The 14,624-nt window shown below is 41.2% G+C and overlaps 1 protein-coding gene across 4 annotated transcripts in view; it reads left to right on the top strand.

The window, feature by feature from the left end:
- The first annotated feature begins 8,210 nt into the window (after positions 1-8,210).
- TSPAN12 (tetraspanin 12) overlaps positions 8,211-14,624 on the top strand; it is a 90,415-nt gene continuing 84,001 nt past the window's right edge. For 2 of the 4 annotated variants that reach the window (XM_020807333.3, XM_020807335.3), the window contains exons 1-2: positions 11,680-12,081; positions 13,720-13,847. In XM_020807333.3, the coding sequence (XP_020662992.3) occupies positions 13,782-13,847 (66 nt within the window). In that variant the 5' untranslated portion in view covers positions 11,680-12,081; positions 13,720-13,781. Of the gene's footprint in view, positions 11,572-11,679; positions 12,082-13,719; positions 13,848-14,624 lie in introns of those variants that run through there. The other 2 variants (XM_020807334.3, XM_073000536.2) reach the window with 2 other exon arrangements.

The following is a 14,624-nucleotide window of genomic DNA, read 5'->3' on the forward strand; positions in this document are numbered from 1 at the left end:
CACAATGTGCCCTTGTGGGTGTGATGGAATCTGATTGAACCCAGCATTAGCCTTCAGTCTTAAATGAGTTTAAGAGAAAATAAATCTCCATTAAACTCAATGGAAATAAGCATGGGAAATATTAGGTTGTTACTTCTTCATTTTCATGCATTTAAAGAGGGAAAATCAAAGTTATTTTACCTTACTATATCATTTTGATTGTCACAGTCATCATGTTTTTGCTTTCATTTTGAGGGTTTATTTTATTCAATCGATATATCTGTTGTGTTAACGAGTAAAATGCTAGGCATATATTTTTATTATAACTCCCAGAATCCCCCAGCAAACGTGGAAAGTGGCCCTGCTGACTGGGAGATTCTACATCTGAAGCACACAAATGTTCATAAAGCACATAGTGCAATTTTTTGCTTGCTTATCAGAGATCTTTGTTCCCTCTGTAGTACAGGTGTCTCAGGACTTCAATCTGCTGCATATGTACTTAACAATAAGTTCCACTGACAAAGCAAAAGAAGCAACAGACATGAATCTTGCTTAAAATCTTCATCATATTTATTTAATTACAAGTGTAATAAGGAAGTTGGTTTATTAATTGAGAAGACCAAATATCGATTGCTTTGTTTTATCGAAAGGATTTGTATGATGATCTGTACTGCACTGGCTCGCTACCTCATCATCTCAAACCTGAGCCTACCATTTCAGCTTAGCCCTACCTACAGCTACAGTTTATTTCAACAGATGTTGTCATTTGCCAGCATTGCCCTGCTGGATGACACTGAGCTGGTCTGAATTATAAAATTTGATTTTATTAATTGCAGGCCTTAATCCTCCTTTTGTACCATATCTGTCACAGCTGTGACGCTTGCATGCCACAAAATGTTGAAGGGCTGCAGCTTATTTGTGTACTCTTAAATGTGATAACAAGGAAAGCAAAAACAACAGTCCCTTCCCATGAAAACATCCTTCCCAGTCCACAATGAGACAATTGGTATGTTCCTGGGATAATCCTGAGCTTGAGTAAACTGCAAGGCCTGCTTGGAAGAGGGTGATGAAACAGGAGATGGTCAAGGGCAGTACTAGAATAGTCTCCTCTACACATTATTCAAATTATAACACCTGAATAGGGATTTGGGTTCTGCAAACTTTAGAATTTAGAAGTGTCCACATAGCAAGGGTTGATGCTGCACCTTACCCACTCCTCAGGCACTCACCATTATGTTGAGGTGTGTGTGTTGCAACTCAGTGGAGTTTAGTTCCAGCTAAACGTGTGAAGTTAATATATATGTGCTTAATTCAATACACAGTTATGCAAGTTATTTTATGAACCCTTGTGTTTCTGACATTTCTGTGTGCCTGTAATCTTGCACATTCCTGTTTAGTCCCATGAATGCAATGGCCTGCAGTTAGCATAGTTTTCCTCCTCTGCATTAAACTACCTTCACATCTCTGTAGCCTGAACTAATTCTAATACATTGCATAGAAATTGGTTAGTCTCTTTCTCCCCCGATAACTAAGTAGCACCAGGATTGCTATTTAATTTAATCTGAATGAGGAAAGGTGCACTGATTTAACCCCAAAATGCATAGACTTTACATTTATCGTATATCTTATTGCAGAAATGAATACCTGCAATCTCTTTCTAAGAAAGTGGTCATTTAACTGTTAGAAATCAGAAAGGATAGTTTTACTAGTATGTTTTGAATTCCTTGAAGTTTAAAATATATTACAATGTTTACCTCTTTTTAATTTTTAGATAAAGATGTTAATTTTTAGATAAAGATAAATTCTGAATTCATGAATGTTGCTGATACAGCCACATTCTCAATTAACTGAACTTTCCGAGCAGCCTTCAAAGGCAAACTTGTTGAAAAACAACCCTGACAATTGTTTTGCCTTTGGGAGAGAAGTGGTTAAGTGATGGAAAAAAGAGTCATCTTCTGGGATTTTTCCCTGCTTGGTGGCTCTAATAAGCACAAGAAGGGATCCTGTAGACCATTTTGACTGCTGACATGATTGCCACCAACATTCAACCTGCCCCTTGTTTAGCATTCTGTTTTTATTTTATTTTTTATTTTTTTTTTGCTGCTGGCAGTGTGGGCATGATATTGGGCAGCAATATCAGGCCATTTCCTTGTGTTTTGAATAGTAGATACAGAAGCACCCATTCCACATTCATAAACTGGAGATTTTTTTTAAAAAAAGGAATGAAATAATATAGCTTCAGATTAACATGAGTATTTAATGTATACACATTTTTAAAAACTAGACTTTTCAGGGGAAAGATTCTTGTCATCACTCCTGTAATACAAGGCTTCTCTCAGATATATTGATATTGAAAAAAATTACTTACCATTTTTCTTTTTTCTTTTTCTACAGAATATTTTGTGCAAAGCAGTGCAAATATGCTGGGCATCCAAAGGTATTCCAGGAAAACTCCGGATTGATTTCAAAATGCCTCTCACAGTTCCTTTACCTTTTCCACCCTCATTAAAAGCTCATCCTATAGCTGAACTAAACTATGCAAGATTTGCTCTGGAATACATGGCTGCTCCCAATCCAGCACTAGGATTAAGTTCTGCCACTAAATTGCTTTCTGTGGTAGTTCTGAACAACCATACTTTAATTCTGAGGCAGAAGCATGGACAGTGCCCCACAAGTACTGGAGGCAGCTGCAGAGGCAGAGAGGGAGCTGAGGCAGCAGTGGCAGGGAGCCTCCTGATGGGAGAAGTGACACAATTCACTGCTGGTAAAAACCTGCCATCTGAGGCAGCCACCTTTGGCTGCCTCATGATAGGGCCAGCCCTGTAAGACAGACCTGGGCAAAGTGCGGCCCTCCAGATGTTCCTGAACTGCAAATCCCAACATTCCTCACTGTGTGGGCTAGGCCCAAATCTCCTCACTATTGGCTGTGTGGGCTAGGAATTATGGGAGTTGCAGTTCAGCAACATGTGAAGGGCCGCATTTTGCCCACCCCTGCTAAGACATAGTGGCCAGGATCCTATTGGTAGTTAAACCAGTGTAAACCCAATTCATAAATTGCAGTGGTGAATTGCAACTAGTTAACAAGTCATGTTTGTATCCCTCATTATATGCCACTGTCATTAGATGCTGCACAGTGAGGAATATAAGTGATAAACCACTCGTTAGCAGCAATTTTCTGCTGCAGTTTACGCCACTGGACCTACCCTGATGTAACTAAGCAATAGAATCCTGGTCAATATTCCAGTTTGGTTTTAGAAAGCAAATAATGAGATATATAACATTGGAGACATTTTGCTGTCTTGGTTAAGCTTTGTAGTTCAAACCAAGTTGCTTTCAGGTGACAGAAAATAAGTGGTCTAGTCACATTTCCTTGATTCAGTAGAATCTTTGGCACACATTCTGCAGGGCAGTGCTGAGATCAGTTCAAAGAGAGACTCATCAGAGCAGAGTAACAAGGAATTACTTTGGTAACTGCTTTACATCTATCTTAGCCTACAAAGCACAGTGATCTTTCCTTTGATCCTATAAAGATAGAACCAAGAGCTCTATACATAGTACTGTGATGCAAGCTAAGGAGTCTGTTTAAAGTAAAGCATGCCATAGAGTTATACAAAGCATCTAAACATTGTAGGAATGAAATAGAAGCTTCATAGTAAACAATATCCTGGCAGGCTTATAATTTCATTATGGTTCAGTTTAGGGAAAAACTTAGCCTTGAAAAAGTACTGAATCCATAGAAAAAAGGGAAGAAATCAGAGTTATGACTGACTGACCAACCACACTACCAAAATCAAAGTTATTTTCCATGGCAATCATTTACAGATTTCTTCCATCAGAACTGTTCCCAATAAGGATTTCTTAAACCGTAGGTCTGCTGAGATTTTCTGACTTTGCCCAAACAAGTTCATAATTAAGATATAAGAGCCTATTGAGAACTAGAAAACACAGAGAAATTCTATTTGTCTTCCTCAGCAGACCAACAACTAACCAGAAATTGAATCTGTATGGGATGAGGGAGGAACTCTTTATGTTACTCATTATTCCACAGAAAATCAGGCCATTGACATTATTGTTGTGTGGACCATGTCATTGGCTTATTGTGTTACATGTTATTAGTGTATCAACATTAGTGGCACAGGGTGCTCATGTTCTGCATACTATAAATGTTTCCCACAATGGGTTTACTCCAGATAAATATATAGGAGCTGCTCCCAGTCATCCTCTCACAAAATTGATTCCTGATTTTTTAGAATCTTTAAATCAAAATCCGAGTTGTATAGGATACACATAGCCTCTTTATGAGGCTAATAGTGCTCTGGGAAACCTCCTGGAAGTGCTAATAGTAGACTTTGTGAGACACTGAAGCACTAGACTACAAGACTGCAATAGCTCAAGCAGCTCTACAATTGGTGGATCTATTAGGTTTAGTGGGGTGCTATTAGCCTTGTGGGTTTTTGTTTCAGGAAAGAAGAAATAGACCCGTTTTGATGTGGAATTGAGTTGATGGGTGGCTACAACCTCCATAAGATAGAGAGGGGATGTTTAAGCTTTCTAAGTAAGTCGTCTGCTTTTATCACTGCTTAACCCACAATCCTGCTAAGAATTACTTGACCCAGAGTGTCTAATAATAACACTCAATACAGAATAAAATCATGATGTACCTAGTTACTCTTTGTTTCATACAGTAGATTGTCTGGATAGGCCACCAAATCTTAGATTGTAGATACCACATTTATACCTCATAGGTTTAAAAACCTATGCATGGTATAAATGGAGGGATGTCCCACCCTATCATTTCATGAAGAGGACCTCCCCCTTGCTCCGATGATGGCCATTTTTATTTACCCTCCTGAACAACAAAAAACCTTGTCAGGCAAAAACAAAAAATGAAAAAAAAACCAGAAGACAAAAATGTTTGGCACCTTTAAGACTGACTGCAATAGTTTAATGTGAGCTTTTGTGGACAAGTCCACTTCTTCAGACTTGTCCACGAAAGCTCACTTTAAAATACAGCAGCTAGTCTTTAAGGTGCCACAATGTTTAATTTTTCCTTTTTGTTTTGTTTTTGCACCTTAAAGACTGCAGCATTTTATTTGCCATTAGTTTTCATGGAGTGCACTGTAATTCATAATAATAGCTTCTTAAATAAAATTAATTTGGGTTAAATCCAATGGCCATTGATATAATGAATCTTCTTTCCTGGAACCAGGAGTTAGACCTAGGTATTGATCTTTAAAGTGCTAAAAATTTTTTTATTGTTTTTACTGAAACAAACAGTTTTATACCTGTTTCCAGAAAAAATAGCATACATAATTAAATATATTTCTGCAGTTTTAAAAGCAACAAATTCTGTCCTTTTCTCCTTTATGTTTTCAAAGGAATTTTAAAGACAGAGTTCTTTAAACATACTGTATAGTTTTTACTTTGGCGCTATTTGTTTCCTTTCAAAAATGTTTTCCCTTGTTCCAAATAATTAAAAAGGACTTTCTGAATTGGAAATTAACCGCTAATGCTTCCGGTTACGCTGCTACACACTCTGCTTGAATGGGAACTTTTTCTGTGGTTCTTTTCCAATTTCGGTGTCATGGACATTTCACAAAAGTTGACAGGCAAGTAGAAAGAAGCACTCCTCCGGGACTGATCATTAAATGTGCAGAGCCTGCCAAACATTCACATGTGAAAGCCAGAAGTGCTTGTTCAGGCTTTGCATTTAATACACGCTATACAATTCCTCACTGAAACTGGAAAGAAACCACAGAATTATCTGAAAGTACATTTTACCTATTTTCGATTTTACCTTTTACCTCTCCTGCAATCTACATTAAACGGAATGATGTTTACTTCTGAGTAGACAAGTGTAAGAGTACAGGAAGAAGAATACGAAGAAAATTCCATAAGTTTTTAATATTTGCATTATTTCTTACACTATAGTCCATGGGCAGAATCCAGCTGAAATATTGTTCTAGCACAAATCCAATAATCTAAATTCCAGCTGTGAAGTCCAATGGCCATTCAAGAAATCAGCATAAGCATTTCCTGTTGCGCACCAAGTCACATGACTTGTGTGCAGTAGCAAATGCCTGTACCAGCTTTTGCAGTTCTAGTCCATGCCAGTGGAGTCAGACAGGCAAGTGTAATTATTAATAGGATTCTAGCCACTGGGTTGTGGAGAAATAAAGTCAGTTCCTGGTTGACTGGACATGGCAACAAGGAAAGTGTATTTTCAAAGCTCACCAAGAGAAGGGAAGGATCCCTTGCTGTTTGTGATTTAGTCCCCTCCATATACAGCCATGTGATTGCAGGAGAGATGCTATGTTTTGTTTATTTTAATAATGTAAGCCACCTTGGATCATTTTCAGGAGAAAGGTGCCGTATAAATATTTAAAATAAATAAATAAACATACACTGTATCTATCTCAAATACAAACTCCTGTGCATATATGTGCATATGTATCCGAAGCTTCCAAATGTTTAACATACTCAAAAAATATATTTATAGCTCTATTTGAAAACAAAACAAAAGCCAAAAATAAAAAGTAGCTGAGGGAGAAAGGAGTGGTTCTTAAGAAGCCCATTTTTCATGGAATATACAGGAGAAAATGAACACTTGAGATCCATTAAGGCTCATGCCTCTATCCTGCAGTATCTTCCTGGTACAGCCTCATCCTCTGACTCAGGCACAGAGTTACCTTTTCCTAGGTGTTCAGTCTTATGGACCCTTGAGTGTCTAGGATCTGGAGGATCAAGTTCATCCCCTCATTTCAGGTTTTAGTGGTGGCTGATCCTCGCTGGAGGACTTGTCCAGCAGAGACCATATCACCTGCTGTAGTAACACATACAGTGGGGTCTTGACTTGAGAACTTAATCCGTATTGGAAGGCAGTTCTCAAGTCAAAAAGTTCTCAGGTCAAATCTGCATTTCCCATAGGAATGCATTGAAAACCATTTGATCCGTATCTGCTCTTTTCCGTCCATAGAAATTAATGGGAAGCTGCTATTCCTCCTTCAACTACTAGAGGGGGATATTTTGTTTCTTTTTTTCTTAGGTCAAGAAAGGTTCAGGGAAGGCAGGGAAAATACAGTCCAGGCAGTACAGTGGACCCTTGACTTACAGAATTAATCCGTATTGGAACGGTGGCTGCAGGTCAAAAATTCTGTAGGTCAAGTCTCCACTGAGCTACAGTGCATTGAAAACCGATTAATCCCGTAAAAGGCCATTTTTGTTCCATTTTGGTTTTTTTCTGGTCTGTAAGTCAAATCTCAGTCTGCAAGTCAAATCTAAATTTTGCGGCCAGAGAAGTCTGTAACTCAACAAGTCTGTAAGTCAAGCCGTCTGTAAGTCAAGGGGCCACTGTAACATGTTCTGGTAGGGTAGATCCACAATATGTGCTCACTCTTTCAAAAGGATGCTATCCAAAGGATCCCCTTGGAGTTGATGGCCAAGTTTTTTATTCCCATTATTTCACAGCGCCCAAGAAGGTCACTATCCTAGACTTGAGGGGTGTGAACTCATACATAGAGACAAAGACCAATCCAAACTCGATCTCTCTCTCAACCAGATCTGGCCAAACTGAAACTTACAGCATAAAGAATTCTCCAATAATAAAACACATTGTTCTCCAAGCCAGGAAACCATTCACTCAGTTGAATTATACATGTAAATGGAGGAAGGCTGTGAACTTTTCATGTCTATCACCTAGTCTCCATACTGCTCTGTGCCTCCTTTTAGATTTGATAGCGCTAAGCCTATCTCATTTACCACTTAAAGCATATCTTCCATAAGGTAAAGGTAAAGTTTCCCCTTGACAATTTTTGTCCAGTTGTGTTCGACTCTAGGGGGTGGTGCTCATCCCTGTTTCCAGGCCATAGAGCCAGCGTTTGTCCGAAGACAATCTTCCGTGGTCACATGGCCAGTGCGACTTAGACACGGAACGCTGTTACCTTCCCACCAAGGTGGTCCCTATTGATCTACTCGCATTTGCATGCTTTCGAACCGCTAGGTTGGCGGGAGCTGGGACAAGCGACAGGCGCTCACTCTGTCGCGTTGATTCGATCTTACGACTGCTTAGTCTTCTAACCATGCAGCACACAAAGGCTTCTGCGGTTTAACCCACAGCGCCACCACATCCCTTATCTTCCATAGTAGCACCCAATCCAAAGGTTTCTCAACTTCTTGATTTTTCTGACATTCCACCCTCAAAAGAGAATTTGAGAAACATTTAGGCTGATGTGCAACCTCCTTTGTCACGGTGATCATTCCTGCGGGTCCTTCATCAAATCACAAGACCTCCCCTTGAAACTTTGGCAGCATCAGATCTTAAGCTCCTGCCATTCAAGTCTCTCTTTCTTGTTGCCATAACCTCATGTTGGAGAGCAACTGAGCTTGCTGTTCTTAAGACAAGATCCACCTTTCTTACAATTTCACTGGGATAAAGTCACTACCTTCGCGGACATGGCCTTTCTACCTAATATGATGCAATATTTTCATCTGAATCAGCCCCTGGTAGTGCACAATTTTTTGCCTTGTCCAATTTCAGAGGTGGAAAGATTCCTTCATACTTTTGATGTTCTATTGCCCTTGTGTTCTACCTCTCCAAAACCAAGCATTTCTGAAAATCAAACAAGGTGTTTATCAGCTACCAAGGACCTAAAAAAGGTGAGCAAACCACTTCTCATATTTTGAAATGGATTGCCAACACCATTATATTGGCGTACTAGTTAGTTTAAAAAGGGAGAAGAAAAGGCAGCCCTTGCAGTTTCATACAGAACAGTATATATATATGGCTTGTTCCCATCTTTGAACAAAAAAGAATGTGATATTTGAAGTGACCTTGTGAGAGGCCATGTATTGTTAATGAACCACCATTAGAAAAACATTTACTTAATTGATTTTTCAGCCCCAGACATTTGTAGTTGCGTGGAATTAGGTATAAGCATTTTTATTCTACTTAACTTACTTTGTTTTTTGTTCATAAAACAAGCATATGCAGAGGTACCTGATCTTATTCCAGGAACAAATCAATTAGGATTGCTCAGAATGAATTTTTAGAACTTTGAAGAAATATGATCTGTTTACTATGTGCTTCAAAAGTGGACAAAGAGAGAGCAAAGAATACTTGGAATCTTTGAATTGAGTATTGTCAGTTGGCACTAATTTAAAAGATAAAACCTTTTTCTAAAAAAAGGAAGAGTTAGCATATAGGCAATTACTTATATTTCAGGCCACAAATCCCAGGTCTCCTTTTTATTTTAAACTTGCATCATGAAGCAGTGCTACTGTGAACATAGAAAACAACAATGCCACTGTTGCAAACATAACTGTAACTGTCATGACCTGCTCTACCATTAGGCACAGCAAGGCAGGCAGTCCCCCAGGCAGTTGATTTGGGGTGTATTGATGGGACATTAAAAAGTTATTTAATTTGTTATTATTGAAGTTTTACCACTTGCAAAAGTTCTTCTTGTGTTGAGATATTATTACCAGCTCTAGATGTACCTTGACTGGGTATGTGTCATCATTTGCTGCTCAATTTCAAGGAGCAGTGTCATGAGTCAACAATGTGTTGGAGAACTATACTGTAGGTGTGATCAGGCAGACATTTCTTTGTTCTGCGGTGACGGGCTGATTCACTCCTTTTTCTGTCAATCACACAATGTACAGTAATTGCTGGAGGGAATCGGCTTTGTTCCCAGAATGTTCCTACCCACACCTTTTTGGGACGCTTACATTTTTTATGCAGGTAAAATTGCTCTGCTTGGTTCATATCAAGTATATGAAATCACTGGAAATAAACCAAAGTGAGCTTATGGCTATCAATTTGCCAATATTGTTAAGTGGCTTAAGAATAGAGCTTACCTATTTCATGATATTGGGAAATTAGACATTTTCTCTGCTATGTGGAAAGACAGAGTAAAAGTTATTTAAAAAACAACTGTGCTCTGATAGCATTGGTGCACTGCATCATTTTTAAAAGAAGAAAAAAACAACAAAATTTGAAAACTTCCCCCCAGAAGTGAAAGGAGACAGGCAGGTGCAACGAGAGGGAATTTTGATATGGCAACATACAGAGATTACAGATAGTAAATAGGGAAATTAAATTTTTTTCCCCCTGTACTCCTCCATGATGTGGGCAAATCCATGCTGTCTCCTAGAATATCCCAGCCATCATGGCCAGTTCCTGTGCCACCTGGGTTATTCTGGGGGTTTACCCCATCTCTGCTGCCCAGTAAGTGTGCACCAGATTCTGGACATGGGTGATACCTCTCTCTCTCTCTGTGCCCCCACTCTATCTATGGACAGCAGGCTAGAGGGATGTAAAAAAGGAATATGGCAAACTCAGCTCTGTCCCCTACCACTTCGTTTCTATTGTCTGTCTGCCCAGCATGTGAGATAAAGACCAGGCTGCCAAGATCAGAGCACTTAGTGAACAAATCTAAACAGTATTCTTACTCAAAAGAAATCCACTCTTGACTTTGGTAGATCTTACTTTTTGTGGCTCCAATCTTACACATTTACTGATACTTATTTCTTCCAAGTGGATTCTAGGAATAGTTAGGGTGGTGTTCTTGGGTTACAACTCTGTATTTGAAGAGAGAAGTATAAAGAAACCATGATAAAAATAGTATTTCCCTTTTGAAGGGAAATGTATGTAGAAAAAAACCATAGAAAAATCTATATAATGGTATACTTGTACTTAAATGAGAAAACCAAATAAATAAATGAAAAAGAAAAGGAATTCCTTTAACTGCACATAAATAAGAAATTAAAGTAAACAATTTCCCTTTAATTTATTAAAATGTATTTCCAAATAAACACATTGGACAGCTGTCAGTGTGCGGAATGTGAACAATCCGTTTATTTTCCTGTAACAGAGTAACAGGATTAACTCTGTCTAGAAGTTTTATTTACTTATTTGATTTGTACCTCACCTTTCTGTCATTGAAAGACAAGCTCAATTGAAAATACAGGGGACCAAACATATTCTAGTGAGGAGAGGATACAGGGTTGGCTGTAACACTTTTGGCACACAGTTTTGTCCATGTCTACTCAAAAGTCAGTTGAATGGTCTTGCAGAAGTCTTAGTAGCAGGCACATTAATGCCATCTTCCGTTTCCAGTTTTTTTTTTTAAAGAACAAAATAAAGCTCTGTCGGTCCATTTGTTTCTAATAGTCTTATTACAGTCTTGCTGATATTTGTCCACTGGGTAAGAAACCAAAGCTCCCTAGATACGAGAAGGTTCTTTTTTGTGATCAGTTTCTAGAATCCCCCAGCCAGTCAACACGTTGGATGAAAAAGTCTAGGAGTTACAATCCAAAATTTAAATTTTCCACGCTTCGGAGTTTTGCAAGTTTGTTGAACTTACTTAAGTGAAACAAGCCGCAGTGCATGCGCACGCCCGTGTGTGAGACAACGGTTTTCTCCCGTCCTTTCCTGAATGTGGAGCATTATTCTCATGCTGCCTGTGAGTTGACTTAACAGCGGACGGTGAAAAGGTTTGACGGCAGTAGCTAGCTCTGAATGCTGCGAGCGAACAAGAACTTGGACCACGAGAGCGCTATACAGTGTTGATAAATTGGTTCGCTATTAGTAAGGTACCCTTTAATTTTTGTAGTGGGGGGTTTGTTCGCCGCAAAATAAGCCAGGCTCGTGAAGCAGGACACAGTCCCCTTCCTTTCAGCCCAGGAGCCGGCTGTTAAGCGCCTCGAAGCGAGCGTCTCGGTGAGCGCGGAACAGAACGCAGAAAAATCTTTCTCTCCTGGATCGGCGGGCTTTAAGACCCGGCAGAAACCTGGGAGCGCGGAACGTGGAGCATGCGTGGGAACGATACGTGTGTGCAGCAGCTGGCGGCTGCCTTTCGCTGAGCCGCCTTTACAGCTCCGGGCTGGGAAAAAGGAGGCGGGAGGAACGGGGCAGAGTTGGCGAGTCCGGCGCTTGCCCACGCAGCCCTTTCTGCCTCCCTTGGATCTGGAGGAGGATCAGCTGGGAAGTGGCTGCGTTTCCACCGGGCGCTTCGTCGTTTGATTCGGATCAGTCAGCCCGGGGTGGGGCAGGAGAACCAGTTTGGAGAGGAGAAAAAGGGTAGCCCACGCGGGGGAAGCGGGGTAAGTGCCTCACTGCCCCCAGAACCCCCGATCGCTTCTGCCCCCCCCCCGACCCCGTGCGGGATCGCGGGGCTTTTGCCGGGCGGGCGCGAGCGAAAGGGCTGCTGCTCTCCACCAACGCCCGGTGGAAGGGGCTTTGCTGCCTCCCCTGCCTTCCTCCGTTTCTAGTTCGGGGGGAAAATGACTCAGAGCTGGGGAACATCCCTGAAGACTGGCGGGATGGGGGTGTCGAACTGCACGGGCGGACGAGGGCAAAGAAGCCGCGGCATGACTCTTGCCTCCGCGTGCAGGCAAAAGGAGAGAAAGGGGGGAAAAAAGGAAGGGGATTGGGAGTTGCAAAAGTTTGCAGTGTTTTAAACGGACTTCTCTCAATGTGAGCTTCCGTGGGTCAAAATCTTCAGGACACCTTGTCCCACGGAAGCTCACACAGAAATAATTCAGTCTAGGGCAGCAATATTTTGCTATTTTCCCCCTCCCTCGAATACGGGGGGTAAACAAGTGGCAGGCTGTTCCCCTTGGGCTGCCACAGCTGGACGCCACCCGCAAGACTCTCGCCGGTCAGTTCTGTCATTTTAAAAACTCATTTTCTCCCACACCGTTCACCCTAGTCCCATTCCAAAATCCGCTTTTCTTTTCTTTTTCTCTTCTTTCCCCTCTCTTGTTATTTTGGCTTTTTTAAAAAAAACTTTTAAAAAGAGTTTCTAAAGTTTGAGCGAGACTGGGAAAAAGCAACAGGTTCTCGTCGCCTATCTCAGCCCCCTTTCCCCAATTACTCTCTTCTTAACTATATCTCTGAAAGGTTTGGGGAAGAGTATGTTGTCTTCTCCCCCCCCCCCACCTCAGATGCCTCCTTTCCACCCTTGTGCGGTGCTCGCACCTGCAAGGCGGTGCATGAGTACTAACAATGCCAAGTTTTCCCACCCTTTCCAAGCAGGTGTGAGTATTCAGAGCAAGGGTTGTGTGAGAGGGTGAGAACAGCGCTCTCCCCCCATTAATGAAACGTGAGGTGCAAGGGCAGTGTCTGATGTCTTGTGAATGGCTGTCAAAATAAAATACTTTCCGCCTCATGAATTTTAGATTGGAAAAAAAGGACATCCTGTGTTGCTGCAAAGGAGGACCTTTCTGGTTTTGGTTTAGGTTTTAAAGCCTTTGATCAGTTTGTGTGCCCTTCAGCACAAATTCCACTTGAGGTGAAGTAGAGGTAGCTAGAAGCAGGCACCCTGTTTCCCTGAAAATAAGCCCTAGTATGATTTTTCAGGATGCTCGTAATATAAGCCCTACCCCAAAAATAAGCCCCTGTTAAGTGAAACCCCGCCCTCCACCCTTGTGCAGCAACCAGAAGATGACATGACTGTATTTGAATAAATGTTGCACATGAAAAAAAAATAAAACATCCCCTGAAAATAAGCCCCAGTGCATTTTTGGAGCAAAAATTAATATAAGACCCTGTCTTATTTTCGGGGAAACACGGTAGCACAATAGCTTTGGGAAAATATCAAGGCATTGACATTTTTCTTCCTGTCTTGCAGTGGTTTTCCACTTGCACTCATTTGCTTTCCTTCTGCAGCCACCAATGGAATAATTTTCCTTTCTTTCTGACCTGCCATCCCCTTTTAATTATTGATTTTATTTTTGCAGATTGCTAAAGTTTGCTTCCTCCGAGGATGTAGTGAATTAGAGGATGGGGCTTTCTGCTCACAATGGCCAGAGAAGACTCGGTGAAGTGTTTGCGTTGCTTACTCTATGCCCTCAATCTGCTCTTCTGGGTGAGTTACCACATCCTTCTTTAGAGAAGCAGGTGGCATCTGCCCAGCTCAAATTACAGGCCTCCAACACCATCAGATATTGCACCAAAAGGACACAGCTAAGCATGTATTAAGCATGGATTACTCTGCTGTTTCCCCCCCCCCTTTGCCCTCTATAGAGAGAAAAAAAGTTGATCCCTGTAGCCTACAGCAGGCTGCCTTAAGGACTACAATTGAATAGTTAATAGAGATGGAGGTATTTGTATTCATATACGAATATGAATATCCTTGCGCAGCTGGTGTTAATGAGAGTTTGGCCTCTGGGGCCAGACTGTCCACTCATATGTCCTCCGCTGCTGTCGGCTTCACTCATCCTTCCAATCGCTGTTCTCTTCCCCATCGTCTAGCCACTCGTGGTAGAGGGAGGGAGGATGAGTCTCCCTGCAAGCCTGCTGAGTGGCTAGCGAAGCGGTGCTCAGGAGCGATTGGAAGGGAGAGAGGGGCCGCCGGACGGTCTGGCCCCAGGGGCCGGACCCCCATTAAATCCAGTTGCGTGGGAATATTTGTATTCATATACGAATACCCCCATATCTAATAGTTAATAAACATAGATTGGAAATCTCTGTTTCCAAATCTATGCAGTGGAAATGAAGTTAGCTTTTCCCTTGCATTTGGATTGTTAAGGAATAAGTGCGGGCCTGGATTTGTTGTCTCTACAGAGGGATATCAGTAAGCATGTTTCTGTGGGATATCCTTTCTGATGTTGGCAACTGTACTGATTAATTATCCATCAAAAAA

The sequence above is a fragment of the Pogona vitticeps genome, chromosome 5 (assembly GCF_051106095.1).
Source record: "Pogona vitticeps strain Pit_001003342236 chromosome 5, PviZW2.1, whole genome shotgun sequence".
Lineage (NCBI taxonomy): Eukaryota > Metazoa > Chordata > Lepidosauria > Squamata > Agamidae > Pogona > Pogona vitticeps.